General features: G+C 42.2%; 1 protein-coding gene across 3 annotated transcripts in view; it reads right to left on the reverse strand.

The window, feature by feature from the left end:
* The window catches only part of LOC145438265 (E3 ubiquitin-protein ligase MIB2-like), a 63,589-nt gene that overhangs the window by 30,553 nt on the left and 13,254 nt on the right, over nucleotides 1–19,782 (reverse strand). The window contains exon 1 of one of the 3 annotated variants that reach the window (XM_080315652.1): nucleotides 942–19,764. The exons of the other annotated variants lie outside the window; for them this stretch is intronic. Within the exon in view, the coding sequence (XP_080171778.1) occupies nucleotides 942–977 (36 nt within the window). The 5' untranslated portion in view covers nucleotides 978–19,764. Of the gene's footprint in view, nucleotides 1–941; nucleotides 19,765–19,782 lie in introns of those variants that run through there. 3 annotated transcript variants of the gene reach the window in all.

Genomic DNA, 19,782 nt, shown 5'->3' on the forward strand with positions numbered 1-19,782 from the left:
TCGCTGCTGTACCGTAGGAAAGTCATATCCCGAGAGGCCAGCCCGTCTGGGAGGCGTATAGCTTTTATCGTTGAATTTTACAGAATCAATTTCCAGTCGATACCGAGCTTTGGATTCATTTTGATTTAGTCCAAACCAGTCTCAGTAGGCTGTGATTAGTATCAGGGGTATTCTTTCCGTAAATGTGCCCTGTGCATAGTGATAAATTCAATGCAGGCGTGGATGTTGGAGTCCGGCACTGTTTGAGTGTGATTCAATTTCGCCCATGCCTAGTTGCGACATCTCAAAGTTTACGAGGATGGCGTACGCGTCATTACTTCTATCAAACTTGGTGAACCAAAGAAATATGAGTTGAAAGATAATTTCCGGCTGGGCGACATTTGGGCATGCTACACAATGAAAAACGACAGTTGACACTACAGCGGTTGACTTTTATAACCCACAAACCAACCCTAATCCCGAAACTTACCCTTACTCAAACGCTAGCCTCAATCTAACCCCAAACCATGACCTTAACTTCAACCCACACGCTAAACTGCCGCATGAACAAGCGTCCCACTCCTATGCTCATATATCCACGGACCACTCAACCCACGACATCGCTACATCGCACAAGTGACCAAACACGCCGAAATGCGTAATCTAAACATCATCAAGTCAAAGTTTCACGACCTTAAATCATTCAATTGGGTTGACACGGGTTGACATAATCAACACTTTGGTATCCTGCCTTTGAAGCTGAGACAACATTAAAGACATTCCTAAGTACCGGTGTAGCACGATTACCTGTGTTGCTATGCTGCTCGTGTAGATAATACCGCAAAAATATTTGTTTCTTGATTATATCACCATTGAGGTGTTATAACTTAATATGATTCTAATTGCAATTTAGCTTTATATCATTATTCCCGCTACCAATAATAAAACCAAGCAATCATTACCTGTCGCGATTTAGCGCACGGCATACTCTGTCCCATCGCTCGTAAGTCGCCAACTATACGCAGTAAAGCCAACTAACAAAGCAGTGTCCCGACTGACTTCAAATCGACTCGCAATTTCGGCACAATTATTCAACATGCAGAAAGTTTGATAAGCGATCGATCGTGGGCGACGGTAAATATGACCGTTAATGAGACCGTTTCTCTTGGGTTTTGCCGGACGAAATTACTGCACGCGATATCCAAATCCGTGAATAATGGACGCGCGTAAAAGCTTATTTATGCGTTATGAATATTTTACGGCGTTCTGCAAAAAATCGAAGAGACTGAATCGACTGGTGTTTGCAGTCGCTTCACAATGGTATAATCTACAATTTCCCTGGTAAAAACGCCACGCCACAATCAAGCCTAGGAATACCATTACAAATCTAAATCTACAATTTCTCTGGTAAAATCGGTGTGGCGCAATCAAACCTAATAAGCGCGTTATTCTTCGAAACTGTGTATATTGAATACCTAAAACGCGATAGAGTGGAGGTAAGCGGAGAGAAACCGATACTATCGACACATACAGGCATACACACGGTAACGTTATTCGGTAATGCCCACATCGCTATTGCTGTGATCCAATTATAAACCCATAATACAAACCTTAAGTTGACAAAACGACGCACACACCAATATTGCAGAACAACGGGTCGAAAAAACCACGCAAGTTACCCTTTCCAAATATGCCCCGCTAACAAGAAGACGCCGATTAACGCAATCCTTTACTAGGAGATTTTACATCCGAAACGGCAATCCTTACCGTAATTGGGCGCTCTCAACATGCGCCAAACATTAAAATTACATCAAGAACAGAACCATGAAATTTTCAGCACGGCGATAAGCGCCAGCGTCGGGGTTTCAATGCGACCTATGGCGATCAGGGGTCATTATTTATTTAGTAGACTTTGTTGTTGGATGATGCGGAGATAACGGCCCAAAATACACACTCCCCTTCCAGACACGGAAAAGGAGATAGCCGGCCTTGTCAATATTGTCCATAAAGTGTGTTTGTGTGTATACGCAAGCCCGTTACGACACCACAGCGGAAATGTCATATAAATCATGATATGAAATTTGGAATGTTATGGCCGGACTTTTTGATTGTTAAACTTATATTGACGAAGTCGAAATTCTAATCACGGATGCAGCAGGGCCCGTATACGCATCCGTAAATACATCACTGGGTTGTAACCGGCATGTAAATTGGAGTGAAGACCCTTCAAACGAACCCGGTCAAGATATTCAGTGCAGTTTATTCAAACACAATATAAAGCACGATTTAAAATTGCTCGTTTCTGAAGTCCTGCATACTTTTCCAGAATGTTTTTGAAAAATCCGTCTATTATGTTGGGAAAATTACAGGAAAGAGACCAAGGTTATAGTGTCGAGAATCAACCGTGAGTGACCAAATAAAACAGTGATTTAGTTTTTCATTTATACCACATCGTTTCGGAGATACGCGCTATTCCCGTACGCGCGACTATATACTTATTGATATTGTCTCCAGAACAGTTTCACTCAATTCCTGAGCAAAAGCGCGAAATGTGGAGCTAATACACACAAATTCAGAGCAATTTGTTACTATACCAGATTACCAGTTATCGCAGCTAAATTCCTCATGAATAAAAAGGGTCCCAAATGTCAAACAACCGCAGTAAAGACAAGAATTTTCAAACGTACACGGCCCGTCGAGAAACCCGCCTACGGTACTGCCAAGGATAAATATGCCACAACGTCTCAATACAACACATTATATACCTCAAAGCGGCCATTCTTAAACAAAATTTGGCGGTGATAAATTATCAAGACCCTCGTGCATACGGAAATGGCGGTATTATACCGGCTGTCGTGTTGACATATATTGACTATATACAAACATAATACACGCCTCCATAATCGTGAACACACTAAGTGGGGGCGAGACGAGCAAGCCTCTGTTTTCAGAGACCATCCAAACAGGTTCTACAAATCGGATCCGGGAAAATCCGTTCATGTTTGGGCGCTAAATTGAGGGTCTCTACTCTCTAATTAAGCGGCTGATTATGCCTTGTATAAGACATTTCCATTAGCCATATAAAGTATGTTGTGAAGGTGTGAGGTGTTGAAAAACTATCCGAGGTGAAATGTATTAAAACCTTCGAAACAAACATAGCTCTCGTGAATAAGGCAAAAACAAACTCAGCGCGATTCGGTCTGTAGACGATGGCGTAGATAAGTGTATGTAAAGCTACCAGTACATTAATATCGCATCCTCACATTATAGCAACTAACATAGCAACATTGCTTGGTGGACAACATCCCAGCGTAAATTAGACACTCCACTTTACTTGAGACTTGGAAATCACATAACTGGCCGTAACTTTACTCCGACTGTCGCGGTACATAACGTCAAATTTTCCGTTCCGTCTATCCGCTTAAATTCACGCGACATCCCTGCTAAAACATTCTTATAGCTACGAGCATTTACGCGCGAGGTGACACACAGCGATAAACCCTTACATAACCTTACACAGTAGAAAGTGTGTAGTGCTTACACTGTCCGAGCAAGCACAATGACGCGAACAACACAAGTTCATTTATGCATGACTCCCGACACACGGCCTCTCATACAGTCGATCACATATAACGTTGACCAGGCGCGAGTGACCTTTTTTTTCGAAAAATTACATCAGTCCGTGCGATACCGCTATATCGAATCGTTCATTTTGCGCGTAATGTGGTATTATTTCGTGCGCAGGGTGCACAACACATTTGCGAGTAGATTGTGGGAGTAATAGGGTGTGGCTGTTTTGAATTCCAACTGGAGTCACAACGAATCGCAACGAGCTTGAACTCGAAATGTTCAGTCTCATTTTTAGACTGGCGTTCCAATTCTTGAGCATAAAATAGTATTATTTTATGGCCAAAGTACACAACACCCGGCGGGTAGATCGCTGGACTAACAACGACTGTCTGATTGGAATTCCGCCAGGAATCACGACAAAAATTGGCGAGGGTGGACTTGAAATCCACACCCTCATTTTAAGATGTTGGTCGATCTTGAGCATAATATAGAATTTCTTCAAGGCCACACACGTACACAGAACATGGCAGGAAGCCCGTTGAAGTATACCGTTCATCTGCTTCAGATTTCGCCAGTAAAAGCGAGAAATCGGCGGTATGGTGGATTTGAAATATGCACGCTCATTTTCAAGAAATGTTATCGGAACGCTATGTGAGTTGAGCGCAATATCGACGATGCACTCGTGTAGATCAAAATCAATATAATGTGAAGTGAGAGTGACAAAATAATAGATTCACGATGCACGAACGTATTCGTCAAGAGTATGAGCACGCATAATTGGATACCGCGTGTCCCCGCAAGTCCCGTATTCACGGGTTGGCAACAAAATACTTGATACAACGGTCAGGGTGATTAAAACATTTATTAGTAAAGATCTTCAGCGAGAGCCCGCCCGTGTAATATTCACAAGCAATTTGGAGTTGATTAGCAAATTTGAGGTCCTCGGGGAAAGATTCGTTCGTAACCTCGTTAAAATCGTTTCATTCCGCACGACACTCCACGATTTCTATGTGAGGTCGCTATCTCGCAAACTTCTCAACAATCATAATCCGAGGTTTCCTCGCTGGTTAAGCTTACAAGTGTGAACATTGTAACAATTGCGCACGCAACTATTGAATGATTGGTCAATGCTTTTGTCCGGTGCAAAACGTTGGCTAATACGAACGAGGCAGGTTACCGCATAAAATCAATTTGAGCCAGATGCGGCCTTAAATCTGGAAGGCGCATCACTGGTACAAGGACAGAACGCACACCACGCGGGAGTAAGCAAGCGACCCAGAGAGCATCCTACCTAGCATTAGAGACAATACACTTTCACTGTATAGTTGACTATACGCCAGGCTAAATCCCAGATATGTTTATTTCGCGATATCACAATAGCATAGCATATACGGATCTGGCGCGAATTCAAGTTGCTTGTAAGATCCAGGCATATCACCTCAGAAGGGCAGCTTGGTCTATCATTGAGACCCGCGCCAGCAGCGCATCACTGCAACACTGGACCGATACCCGAAATGCCACCGAATATGTGTGAAATCAAATGGCAGTGCAAACACGGCGTCACGCGCGGGAAAACAGAACACAACGTCACGCGGCCGTGTGTTTTCTGTTTGTGAGGTTGGCAAACAGGCATTTGCATAACGCAACAAACAAGCTGCGAGTGTTCAAGATATTGTATTAGTGGGGGCGAGATCAAGGCTGGCTTGCAGATGTCGCGGTAGGCTTAGCGCTTAGTTAACACGATACTTGTGCAACACACCAGAGTCCGGTAATATGATCTCCAGCAGGATACACCATCATTTCCATACTGTGTTTAAAAACGGAGGTTTTAAGCTACTTCCCAATTGAAAATGGAAATGAGGTCACAATTCCAATGAAAAACAAGTCCGAAATTAAAAATCCGAGAATTAGAACTGGAGCACAGAAACATATCTCAAATTAGATTAACGGCGTTTCGCTTCAATTAGTCTAATTTGCCAAATAAAATTATCTGGTTGTCCGAGTCTCCATACTGCCTCTAAGACCCGGATCAGTGACGATTGGGATAAAGTGGACTCGTAAAACCTACTACCATTGTTCCTTTGCACTGCGATTAGGGTATTGGTCACTTGCGCTCTCTGTCCGCTACATATTCCTGGCACCATGCTTACCATACCACCTCAAAATACACGACTCCTACATTTCTACCAATCGCACCGGACCTGACAAGGCGAAAGGTGTTCAAAATCATCGCAGTGCAACAGAAATAGCACTGATAATTTCACGCTAGGAATACATGCCGTGGGAAACAGTATAGCTAGTAGCAGCTGTTAGGCGCACACTCAAACACCTATATGTTGCTCACTCCCAAATGATGAACCAACACCAACGTCAACTACTAAATTAATAATTACTACGAAAAGGCCGATACCGTTATATATAAAAAGCGAGCGATTCCAGACAACAGAATCCCACAGGGATGGAGCTTGAAATTTAATGTTATACTGACACCAAGTGGTGACTACAACATCGCGTAACTAACTAAGGCCTGCGTAAATGTCAAAACGTATCGCTGTCCTTTGCGTGACTACACCGGCTATCTCCACGATACTCACATTGATAAGTTAATTTCAGATTGCGAATTATAGCCAGGCGCCTAGAAACAACACGGTCAAGCGTCGCGAGGCCTGCAAAACCCCATTAGTCACTACCGGCTTATCACGGCGCGCGACAGAAACCAGCTGTTATTAAAAAGGCGGGCACTACGAAAAGTCAAGGGTCGACACAATGACCGATAAGGTGCAGTCCACTAGTCGCGAAACTGCGAGATTACTCACTCACAGCCCTACAAAGGCCGCGGATCGGGCGACGGAAAACAACCGGACAATCAGCTCGTTAAACGTCAATGTGACGTAATAAAGATCACGCCGTGATTGGTAGAGCGATGAATCCTGATGATAACAACTAGAAATGTTATTCGATTTGCCAGACTCGAGTCGAGATATTAAAATGTTATCACGAAAAGCGTAAAATATACGGAAAAGTTCGTTTTCGGGTACAGGCGACGTCCGTACCCATAGTTATCACGAAATCCGACCAGGATACTGGCGGGTGCAATCGTCGAATAAACGCATGATACTGTTCCAATCTGGTTTAAATGTGAAATTGGTAATGCCACCGGGACAAAACGCTCCACACATGTCACAGCCACATTCATATCTGGAACTCAGGAGTCCGGACTAAATAAAATCTGTATTAATGCGTGGACATATAAATATTTTGCAGTCCCGACAAATCGAAGAAAACTTGTATGCTACGGACGTATCGCATCAACACAACAGGCGTGTGTTAGTCACGGTTTCGTATTTAATGAACAAGAGAGCGTCGCAAAAGATGCGCATAACGAATCCTTTGTGACAATCATAGCGTTACTAATGCTAAAATGTGGTCAAACTTGCCGTCGTTGATTCTTGCCACTCATGTAACAGAGGTAAGGTCGAAACTTTCTACTCTCGTACAAGTAGAAATAGCGGTTCCCGATGAAGTAAAAAAGTAAGCGCTTTAAGCCTAGTTTTGACCAGCTGCAAAAACATTACGATTGTTTGCCAAGGCACAATATCAACCGTTTGATTCACAAACAATCGATATCCGCCTCATTCAAATAAATTCAAAATCAATTTCGCAATACGCGTAAATACCCCGACCTTTAGACCTCGTAAACACAGACACACATTCATCACTGGTCCGGGCCGCTACACCGCCCACAAGCGAGCCAATAGCAGCGCGTCTTTGGAGTAGCGGGTGGAAGGCCGTACGAGGTCGTAGGCAAAGGGGGTCAACGGGTTCGAAAGGCTGTTTGCGAACAACGATGTTCGGGATTTTTCCTATGATGGAATTTGCGTAATGCATTTTGATTGTTGATTGCGTTTTACTGCATTGCACACTTCCTACGCTACTTAATGACGAGGTTATGTTTTATATCACTTCCACTTCTACTTGACATTTTCAAGGCAAACTGTTTCTTATACTTTCAATTTTATGGGATAAAATTGTAGTAACAACTGGTCGAAGTATCGCATGTATCACGATAACCGAATAAACCTTGGAAAAGTACACTCATTTGTCGTGTCGTTATTCATTTTGCCTTAATCGCGAAGATGCAGTCTGTTCTGGTTTAAGCTTTTATTGATATTCTAGGTCGAGGTGGATTTGTTGGCAGACTTCACATAACACAGGGCTCGCGAGCCATATATGGCTCTTTGAAAAAATTTTAATTTTGGACTTAATGCGCGTCTAATTCATAGATTTTACTGCAACCTTTTTGTAAATTGTCATAACGGCCGAGTCATTATACACATGATTGCAGCGTCAAGTCAAGTATATGTGAGGTGAAGACAGTAGCGTATCCATGGCGGTTTCAGGGGTCGGAACCACCCCTTTTCAAATTCCAAAACTCTTCGTCGAATATTGCCCATTAAATTGCGCATTTATCAGTCCAATATGATTGTTGTTTTTTAAAATAGGGAAATACGGTACCTTCAAGTTATTTAGGGGTTTACATCGGACAAAACTAATCCGTAGAGTTCGATACGAAAATTGTATATTAGCAAAACGAAGTTGCTGTCACGGCGGTAAGTCACACGCGAATTCGCCGAACCCATTGTCGCACGCTTTAAAATCTTGGGTCGCGCGTGTTCCAGGGAGAGACAATACAGTTTTGAAAGCTACATTGTCTTCTTGATCATCGGCGAGAAAATTAACTTCTTTGGAAGTGACATTCCATTCCCAATCACAAATTCAAATTAGTTTCGAAGAATATCGTATAGCTCTCACGGAAATGCAAAACAATATGTAGCTTGCTAAGGAGGGGTTCTGGAACCCTCTATGACTGAACTAAATTATTGCATTCTAAAATGTCTGCCAACCGGCTTGACTAGTGAGTGTGCGGGTGCAATAACATCAAATAACGAATCCTATATGTAGTGAACTTTGATATCGTGCTCGCGATGTCACAAATATTCAATTGTGACGTCACCGTTGGCTGACATTGTCGTTTGGTTCTTTGAGAATTACAATTGGAAATATTGGACCAACATGGCTCTTTTGACGAAAAAGGTTAACGACTCATGTATACCCGCTTCTCGTCCTCGTGTCAGACCGCCAGTTCAATCTTGTGTGTAATAGTGAGGAAAATAGAATGATCGGACTGACCGCCACGTTGAATATCTAATTCACAAAAGCTCACCAGCGCCACCGTCAGACTATAATATCATTCTACAAATACACGGTCAACCTTTTGCGTGACTTACGTCGCTTCATATTTACGCTTTACGCATATATACGTGACCTCCGAAAATAGTCACGAAAACGTCAAAGAGCGAGAGAGACCTCGACCGCAATTCCACAGCACGAACGCTTCACAGTACTAGGAGATTTCATTCGCGAAATGGCGTATACCGGTGATAGGGCGAGCGGATGATACATCGGCCGAAAGCACCGAAACCGCGGTATCTCATACAGATATTTTATGCGTAATGTCCGCATAAAAATTACGCGGCGGACTTTCTGGTATCTGAATTCCTATCGAATGAGATGTTAATGATCACCGAATTCAATCGAAATAAAGCTAAACGTGAGAGGCTTTGAACTTACACGCCCAATGTTTAACATAACGTTTACACGCCCAATGCAATATAACGCGTCCTGTAAATAAGCGGCGGTCATCGTCGATACACAAGTAGAAGAAGTAACGTCGTAAATTTCTACTCCGAGTACAATTAGAAGTAGCGATTTCTAAGTAAGTAAAAAAGTGAGCGCTGCTGGCCCAGTTTTGCCTGAAATGTATAAAAACTGTCAAGTAAAAGTGGAAACTTTGAAATCAGAGTCAGAGGTGGCCACTGGTCAAGTAGACACCTATGGCAGCGGTTCTCAACCAACGGTCCGTGTCAAGTTCACTGCCGGTCCGCCAGATATATTAGAATTTTATATCTCAATTCCAAAATGCAAGACGTTGAGTGCGTGACCATTGATTAGAGAAATCAACATCAAATTTCGAATTTATTTAAAGGTGTGAAACGTATTTGTTGCATGGCGCCGCAATAGAGAGTTCATGGTTTACTTTAGGTCAGTGTTTCCCGAACTCTTTTTGAGCAACCGCCCCCTTCGACAACGAAGAAAGAGCAATAGCTTCCGCTCGCTCGCGAGCGCCCCCAGGCGAACGCCCCCGCTTTAGGCGTTCGTCACACTGGTTCACGTGTTATAAGAAACTGTCAAGAAGTAGCCTGCAACTCATTTCGGACAAGTTGTGTGTGAAATTCCCGGAGTATTTTAAACTAACTTCAATTAAGCAACTGCTGACAGTGCGACAGGGCCTATTCTAGTAAATAGCAAATTCATATTTCTTTCCAAGGACAGTCACAATCAAGGTAGTACTCTTTACGGAACTTTGACTTTGCAGGAAATTCAATAAAACCACGTATGTATATCTGTATAGTATCAATATGGCAATAGTTTGAAATATTGCATACAAATGGTCGTAATTAAATGTAGGGTTTATGAAAGCCGCCCGTCAGCAAGATCTCTTTTGTAGTTTTACCGGTCCGCGAGGTGAAAAAGGTTGAGAACCACTGATTTATTGGATTCAAGTCGATGTAGAAATGGCGTCGTAAGTCGTAAATTATCACTCAGGGACAACCAGATGTATATATGTCCATGTTAAGTATTCTCGGTCTATTTTGCCTTAGAATTGAAACTGTGCACAAGTGGAAGTAGCATATATACATAAGGTTACCACTCGGGCAAGTTCTCCAGTTAGGTAAAACCTAGTTGAGTACTACGAAAAACTTCAAGTTCGTCGTTACTGACTCTGGGTTTAATGCTGGGACTTGAGTGTTTCGGGATGACTGATTTGCATGTCTAATTTCTCGAGTGTATACATATAGCTAGAAATGGTCAGAAATTCGAGAATACGGAAACGGCAAAAACTCTCACCGCGGGAAGTTGCAATGTTTATATTAACGCGTGTATCGCGGAGTTGACGTTAGCTAGCTTCACTGTCGTCGGCTAGAATCTCATAGCGAGTAAAAGCAACAAACTCTTGGAAACCCTGATATAAATCATCGCATTCTTTGCTGTATACTGTACACTGCACAATGTGCACATCTGCACTGTACAGAGCGTGGCATTGCAACATTATCTGGAGGGCCGGTGAGCTTTAAATTCTGCTGCAGAGGTCCGTGGCTAAAAAAAGGTTGGGAACCGCTCGCCTGAAGAGAAATTGAGTCACGTGCTCTAAGCCGGTAGATGCATTCAGCACGGGCCTGGCGTAAATGACCTTGAAATTTAATTAAAACAGCTATAACTTCCGTTGGTCCGTTGTATCTTAGAGTCTACTGAGCTTGACTTTACATGCTATGTTGCAGTTACGTAATAAGTAGGGCTGGGCACAACGATTCGAGTACTCGAATCTGAATCGAGTAATCATTTTAATGATTCGAGTCGAGTAGAAAAACACGACGTTTTCGAGTACAGAATTATACGCTTCTCAACACTGAAAGTAAATATGTCAATGAAAATTATAGTTATATAGTCATTTTCACTGTTGAAGCCTCGAAACTTTGATTGGTCGTATCGTAGCATTCGTAACATATAGTACAAAGCTAAGAACGTTGTGGGAAATAGCTCATTTCCGACGTCATGATCATCCCACAACATTTTCACCAAGTGAAATGAAATAGGTATGGCCGAAAAAACACCAAAGCATTTCTAATGTGTTGTATAACAGGCATATATTTTTGTGGTGGTATAAAAGGTACATATTTGAACTTTGACATATCACATTGTGATATGACGTCATAATAAGTGATACTCGATTACTCGACTCGACTCGAAGCATAATACGTGATTCAGAATCGAATCACTCAGGTACTCGATTTTGCCCAGCCCTAGTAATGAGTGTGTTGTGTATCTTTGGCGAGTATGGCGTATTCCGAAAACTTGTTATTCTTTCACGTCACCAAACCGATAATATGGTAAAATATCATTCGGCGGATGAGTCTGTGTAATGTCAGAGTACGCTAATACGCAACCGTAACGTTTTGAGCAAATCAGAAATAAACTAGTGTTACAAATTATACCAATCGTTAGCCGGCAAGATGAAAGAAGGAATTGGAATATTGTAACTTCAACTCGGTGTGCTATCGATAGCGAACTACCAAAGGGAATATCCACGCGACAGACGCGTGGATCAAGTAGTAATCCGTCGCGATAATCTTGTAAGACAGAGCGTCGATACTAAATTGGTTGCTGACAGCGACTTCAAAGTCAGATTGGGTTTAGTGAAATCGGGACACGACATCGGTTCGTAACATGCAAAGACGAATTTAATTAAAAATTTCAAACCGTGCCAATTCCACTTGCTAAATCACGTATACATTGCAGTATTCTCATTGATACCACTGCCCACGAAGAATATGTCTAGATTGTCTACCAAACCACGTTCAAATCCGGACTCGTGTATAAAATCATGAACGTTTGGGACTTTAGGAGTCAAGGCGCTATATCGATGGTTTCGACAACGCCTTTAACGCAACCATAGGAGGAAGGAAAGTGCCTCTTAGCTATGTTTACCATATTATGAGTAGGATTCGTTAATGCGGAAACATTTGGAAATTTTACTGCTAATATTGATGGGTTGACTGAAAAAATATCATTTTTTCCGAATCGACTCCCGACAGACCCAGATCAACCTTGCTGTCGAAATACAGATTTTGCGTCTATGATGACACTTTAGTTGTCTCCGTACGATCGGTCTCAGAGCTCTAAATGAGGAAGAATCGCGTAAAAGGAGAATATTCGGGCGTTCTTGGAAGACATTTTATATTTCTTGAATAAGATGGACATATGGTAACCCTATCTTATCCCTCTCTCACGCTGCGCCACTGGATCTTCGCATAGATTTTCGGAGTTCTGGAGTGTCAGAAAGCCCTGGTAACTTCACGCTGGCTAACGAATCGCATAATCTACCTGCCGGGGGGCATCATCTCCACCAATGACCGGTAAAATCGAATCACGGCCCATTCGAACTGCGCTGTGAATCGGCTTCCTAATTTTGTGAAACATAAACTGAAATAAAACACCACTACGGTCTTCAAAATGTTGGCGTCTCGACTAAGTCGCATACATTTATTGTTTATGATTGTATCTTGCCTCTCGGGGATCTTTGAGAGCTCGAATTTATTACAATCGTTATTTGAAGGTGACAATCAAAACGGCATCGCCAGTTCAGAGGTGGTACGCACGCTCAGAACCCGCGTAAACCCACTAACCCAGGCGCCATATTATGCGTGCGTTTGGCTCACTTGCATCAACTTGTACGGACGGGAGAAGTGAAACAAGACTGCTTAACTCGGAGACAGGGTCGCAACTCCTATCGTTATGTCATCAAGATGAGTCATTCTTGTGAAACAAAGATGTCCCATGCGGTAACTATCGACAATTAACTCATATACAAGACCGTGTCAGCTTCATAGCCCCTTTTAATTGACTACAATTGCGTGCAACCTTACAATGCAACTAACCAGAAGGTATAACTACTGCGCGTTTTATGAGATCTGTGCCTGTTACAACAGTAAATGACAGCTGCAATTAATGTATTATGCAACAATACCGTATTTTGAAAGCGTTGGGTACCTTTACGCACGACCCCGAAGCGAAGCGAACAAATGATGTTCCGTTCAACTGGGACAACGCCGTTTCTCCGCTTAATTCGGGCGAAATTGTGTGGAGCCAAGCTGTCCGAATTGAGCAGAGTCGACTGTTTTTTTTATATATTTTTCGACCTATTCCTCAGCAAAGGCTATTGATTCGAGTATTTTTCCCCGTAGCGCGACACACCAGAAACACCGGTATCGGAACGCCCACCGCACGCCCGTTGCATCACCGATATTTCGAAAGGCTACGGACTCATTCCGACACCCAATAACAAAGCGCAGTCTCGGACACGACGGATGCGAAACACAAGTCCGGTTAATAATTAACCGACTAGTGCTGACGCTCGCAATTTTGCATACACAGACTCCACGGTATCACTAAACCACATTCCACAACACGGGAGTAACGAATCTGCCGTAAACGACAATCGTTTATTTCGCGGATTTCCACCATACCGCAGTGTGGAGATGAAGTTAAATGCACTTTCTGCTAATTAATCTTGCTTTCACGTCCGTTTCAACACCAAAAGTAACTGAGCACTACCGATACTACATTTTCACAGTTCTTGAGTAGGATTTGCTTGCTTGTACTATTTCCTCAAGTGCAGACTTCGATAACTAGATAATTTGAATTATCTAAGAGCGAAATTCCGCAATGCGCAACTAATTCTAATATAATTCGTGAAATTTCTATCATTTTATTTCATTCTAATCCAAGTTCTGGTTTTGCTGAAAATGTTACAGAAAAACCGCATAGTGCCAACCAAGCCTGGTGTGCAGACGTTTGCCATTGTCATGCGCGAGAGAATGAACTCTATTGAACTTGATTTTTTTTAAATTTCTTTTGCGAAGTCATAAATTCTAATTCCGATATAATTTGGCAAATACTGTGTAGCTACAATTCTAATTTTAAGCTAATTTGGAAAAGCTTAAAATTTTCTAGTAATCCAGCCATGCTCAAGTAGATATAATTTTCGACATTTGCATTTCAGTTTTCAGATTTTTAGGCAAAACTAAGTCTGTGATACTGACTTTTCTACTGATTTTAAAATCGATTCTTATTCTCAGTAGAAATTCTAATTCTACTGGAGTACGTATGATAACTACTTCAAATGACCCCCTCTGAATACGAGTCAAATACGGCGCAGACGCAAAAAGGTTCCACGCGTCAAGAGAAACCCGTTACAAACCTGGGATATATTTACATATAGATAGCTGTATTCGACTCGTTTCCAGTCATTGGGATTGGTGTCGAAGCAACATTTAGTCCCATAAGGTGCCGCTGAACTGACTTGCACCCTACGTTATGGCGGGAATATAGTAAATACGCCTGTTTCCAGATGGTGTATTTACTGTGTGGCTATCGACAGGGCAGCATTGTCCTGCCTCCTGCGTATGAATGGACCAATGTTTTGACGGGCAATACTTGGCTACTACAATAGAGCGCGAACTTTCGTTTGTGCTTCGAGTTTGGCCAAACCCAAAAAGCACTGACCCCCCGAGAACAGTTTACCACGGTCACTAAAATATTGCGACACAGCGAACCGAAACCTCTTTTTCGAGGCTGCATTACATTACATATATACATTACCAGCTATCGTATTCCAGTAGGAAATGAATTGGAACGCGCTTCTATATATACAGGAATACGGGAATAGCAACGATATCGCCTACAATTAAACTCGGCGGGTTACACCCTCAAATTACTGATTCACAGCACATACATGGGACCTTATCAGGGTCAGCGCACCATGTCAAACCAAGAAGATGAGTGAAATCGAGGTTGGCAAATACCAAAAATTATTGCACCATGAATATCCCGAGCCAGAGGTATTCAGCTATTGACTCACAACGAATGAAGCTATACTTGAGCAATGGGTAATGGAGCATTGCCGCGAACCGCGGTAGTTGGCGGAATTTATTTGCACAACCCGGGGCCTCCTCGCCATCTCATCCGTGTAAGGGATGTCTCATAAAAGCCGAGAAGTGGGCCGTGCCACAAGTCGGCAGCTACGGAATAAGAATGATTAAAATTGGCCTGGTGTAAATGACCCCGGTGTAAATGACCATGACCATAGTAGTCGACAAACACCACAAACAACGACAACAACAACGCACAGACGCGGCGTGTCAGACCCGCGCAGGCTTGGGAAAACTATTTTTCATGATTCCGAATACAGCCCGGGGAATTTCCTGCAATCAGTGATTCTCAAACACTGGTCCGTCTCAAGCCTCTTACCGGTCCGACAAACATCACAACTAGGCGTCATTTGGCGGTATAATACAAGCTAGTGATCAGGAAAGTCTCATTTCCTTCAAAGAAACCAAACAATCTAAACTAGGTTTGTGTTTTTACCTGGACCTCGCTTCGCAGAAGCTTCACTAGAACCGCGTATAACACGTCTAATATCTAGGGCTGGGCACAATGATTCGAGTACTTGAATCTGAATCGAGTATTGATTTTAATGATTCGAGTCGAGCTGTGAAAGACAATTTTTGCGAGTACTGAAATTTACGCTCCTCGCAACTGAAAGTTAATTGACTACCGAGAATTATAGTTTTCATACTATTTTCCACTAAGGAAGCCTTGAAGCCTTGATTGGCCGTGTCGCAGCATACGAGACATAGTACAAAGCTACGAACGTTACTGGAAATAACACATTTTCGAAGTCATGATCATCTCACAACATCGTCAAGAAGTGCAATAAAACTCGGTATGATCGAAAAAAGACCAAAGTATCTTTAATATGACGGATAACAGGCATTATGTTCTTTGTCGTGGCATAAGAGGTACATAGTTGAACTTGGACATTGTACATTCTGTTGTGATGTCATAATGAGTGATACTCTAATACTCGACTCGACTCGACTCGAAGCGTAATACGTGATTCAGAATCGAGTCACTCGGGTACTTGATTTTGCCCAGCCCTACTAATATCAAATCACCATCGTTTAATGCAGTTTTCACTATTAGCTTTTTTGAGTTGCGGAAGTTAGTGGTAATTACATTTCGATTTAATTTCAATTTCAGGGGTCGTAGCTCCGCCAAATTTGCTTTGAAATTTCACCGGCAGCCAAATTTCAAAAAGGTTGAGAACCACCGGTCTCAATAACGTTTTCGGTTGAGACAACCCTCTCTTATGCGATAACTTCAAATTATACTATAAACATCCACGGCCACGTCCGGTAAATACCTTTGAAGCGTTGAATAAGCACGCTACTATCTTCCCATACGAAACCGCGGTATCGTTGGCGCTGTTTGCGCAACGCGTGTCAGACCGTAAGTCACACTATCATCCTACGTTCACGCCAGTCCCGTATTCAATAGCAGTGATCGCTCCATAAAATAACCGCAATTTTTTGACAATGATTAGTTGATCGTCATGTAGCATTGCTACGGTATCAAGTCTCTTTTAGACACCAATCCGACGCTGAAGGAGTCTACAATAGATACTAATCACAATTCTTCGTTATATGGCCACATTGTCCAGATTTGTACAAACTACCAGTGTTATTACTTGATAGGTTTTTGAGTAGTTCTAGTTCTAGTTGTATATTCAAAAATAGTTGACTAGAAAACACGTGCCATCGTTAAGCTCGGAGTCGGAAAGCTCTAAATATCGGTGTCCGGTCAATACCGAGAAAACCATTCCCGAGAATGCCATTACCGAGAATGGACACCACAGAGAATGGACATTACCGAGAATGGACACCACCGAGAATGGACATTACCGAGAATGGACACCACCGAGAATGGACATTACCGAGAATGGACACCACCGAGAATGGACATTACCGAGAATGCAATATATGCAACGCAGGCATGTTATGCATATGCACAGGTCGTGTGAGTGCATCACGGCGTTGCCACATTCGGTATCGATGCTCAGGTATAAATTTCTCGACAACGTCAGTCCCAGTAAGCTATATTCCTTGACATTGGCCATTCTCGGTAATGTCCATTCTCGGTGGTGTCTGTTCTCGGTAATGACCATTCTCGGTAATGTACATTCTCGGTAATGTACATTCTCGGTAATGGCATTCTCGGCAGTGTCCATTCTCGGTAATGCTTTTCTCGGTATTGGTATAGAACCCTAAATATCGGCCTCGATAATCGGTCGACCTTTAAAACGGACAGCACATATCCGGAGTTACCGCGTCTTGAATACGGATGTACAGCAAGTGAAACCAACCAGTTCTGCCTGAGATCAGCGATGATACCTTTGAAATCCTGGACTCACAAGCGATCTTATCGTGCAGTAACTGAAATTCGTTCCCAAGGGACGTGGGTATTTGAGATCATTAGCAATTTCACGGCCTATTCTGGTGGTATGGGTATCGCAAATTCTAACTGGGCCGAAAAACTTAACGGACGATGTATTTCCATAGCGTCACCGTTTCAACAAAAACTCTCCCGAAATATAATAATTTGTCCGTTATCAAATCAAATCAAATTACGAGCACCGTTTGATATACCGTACTGTAATTCGATATTCGAATCCGTGCGCTTTTGGTTGTGACATCTGATCTTCACCCACGAGTAGGGTTAAGTAAGTGTACAGCCCGAAGTAAATGACATGCTCCATACAATTGGGAACGCTACGCTCCAATAAGCATAAATGCGTCCTTGTATTTTGTTAGCCAACAAACGGCACTAACGGCAGACATTACTCCACGTTTGTAGTTGTAATATTCAACTGAATAATACAGTCATACTGAAATAAATCCAAGAGAAATTTCGGTTGACACTCGTCTGGAGTAATCGTCAGCAACTAGTGGAGGTTTCAAAATAACTTTGTATATCATCATTTCTATATATACATTATACATATTGAAATAAGCCCGAATATTTTCGGTTAAGCTCGTAAGGGGTAATTGTCACCAATTTCGAAGGAAATCTGTATAGTATATCAACAGCCCTGTATAGTATACCAAGTTCCTTTGAAATCTCTACCATATTAGCTGACGATTACGCATGAGTAATAGCCGAAAATATTCGGGTTTTATTTCAATATGAATATATTATTACTGAATTGTATATTGAAGTTATGCAGTCTATTCAGTTGTAATTTGACATGATGATGATCTGGCCACTCGATGAAAAATGTCATGACCTTTTACGCAACCACAGTACGGGCGAGTGTAATAAACAAAATAGCATTGAAACTAATTCAATTTAACCGGCATTCAGAACCGTTTCACCAATGAGTCTCATTCGCCGTAAAACCCGAATTTCGACATCTCAGCGACGCGACATTCGACTCCAACTATTGATATGCAAATTTACTTCGACAATCTTTCAAAATTGAAACGCGTAGAGTCATTTGGATGCAAATCTGGCTTTATCTGAAGGGCGGGCGATTCCCACAAGGAGGGCGTACGACAAACTCCTTTATTTTGCCTGACGCGGGAGAAGTATTGTTGGAGTTTACCAGATTCACAATAATGATGATAACAAAAATGAAAATCGGCGGCGCTTCGCGTGCGCGTTTTAATTCGTAAGCAAAATAATGTCGTGCTTTATCGTTAATGTTCCGATACATACTGTGCGTAAGCAAGAGTGCCTAAAATCGGAATCGTGGAAACGAAAAATCGGGTATCATACGAATGCGACACGGTGCGGAACGGACAGCCAAATCGCGATGATGCATTCCACTTCCGGCCCAAAACACTTGATTTTGCCTCTGAGAGTGTATTTATAGTTTACAAAAAGTGGCGGTCTTGGGATATCGCTAATACAGCAGACGGCTCTGTGTTTTAGCTGGAGGCAGATTATAATACAGCGCACGTCGCCCACATCGTGTTTCGCATGGTAGACCTTGACATTTAAGCGTTGTAGCTTCATCGCTGCGCTATAAAACTTCACAATATCACACAATTTGGCGTACTCTTCATCGCAAGACACATTCTAACGGGAATATGCAAATTAACATGGCCAGAGGCAATGAAATGATTTAAAAAGGCTCATATTACAAATGTCATCATCACACCAGACAGGCGCAAAAGTCGAATTTACCTCAACTGAAATTCTAAGTAGGTTGTACTTGCATTAATGGTTAACCGTGGTGCTCGTTACCAACCGCAGATGTGGTTGCTCAATCATTTGTATTCAAATTCGCACATCATGATCAGATTTATATTCAAATTCACATAAGATCTCGATAAGATATTATACAAGAAATCTGATGATAGCAATCCAGTAACTTCAAGAACTGGGTATTAGATATGAGTAGTATGCTGTACACTTGCCCTGCTGTAGGCACTGCACTTTTGAGCAGAAAATAACTCAAAAGACTCAAACACTATAATCGCCCCATTATAAATATGAATTTATAGCAATTTCGATTCAAAAATTTCTCCAATTCAACTTATATACATCAAAATCTGGGTTGAGTCACCGCAGAAACAAGTGAAAATGGGGCAAAATAGGAATTTGGGATTGTTATATCTATATCATAGCCTAGTCTACCTCTAGACTACAGACAACAGGAATGCAGAAGTATTCTCTTAAGACAATTCCACTAATTTATAAAATGTCAAATCA

The sequence above is a fragment of the Botryllus schlosseri genome, chromosome 4, assembly GCF_051294905.1.
Source record: "Botryllus schlosseri isolate E-star chromosome 4, Bs_hap1, whole genome shotgun sequence".
Taxonomy (NCBI): Eukaryota; Metazoa; Chordata; class Ascidiacea; order Stolidobranchia; family Styelidae; genus Botryllus; species Botryllus schlosseri.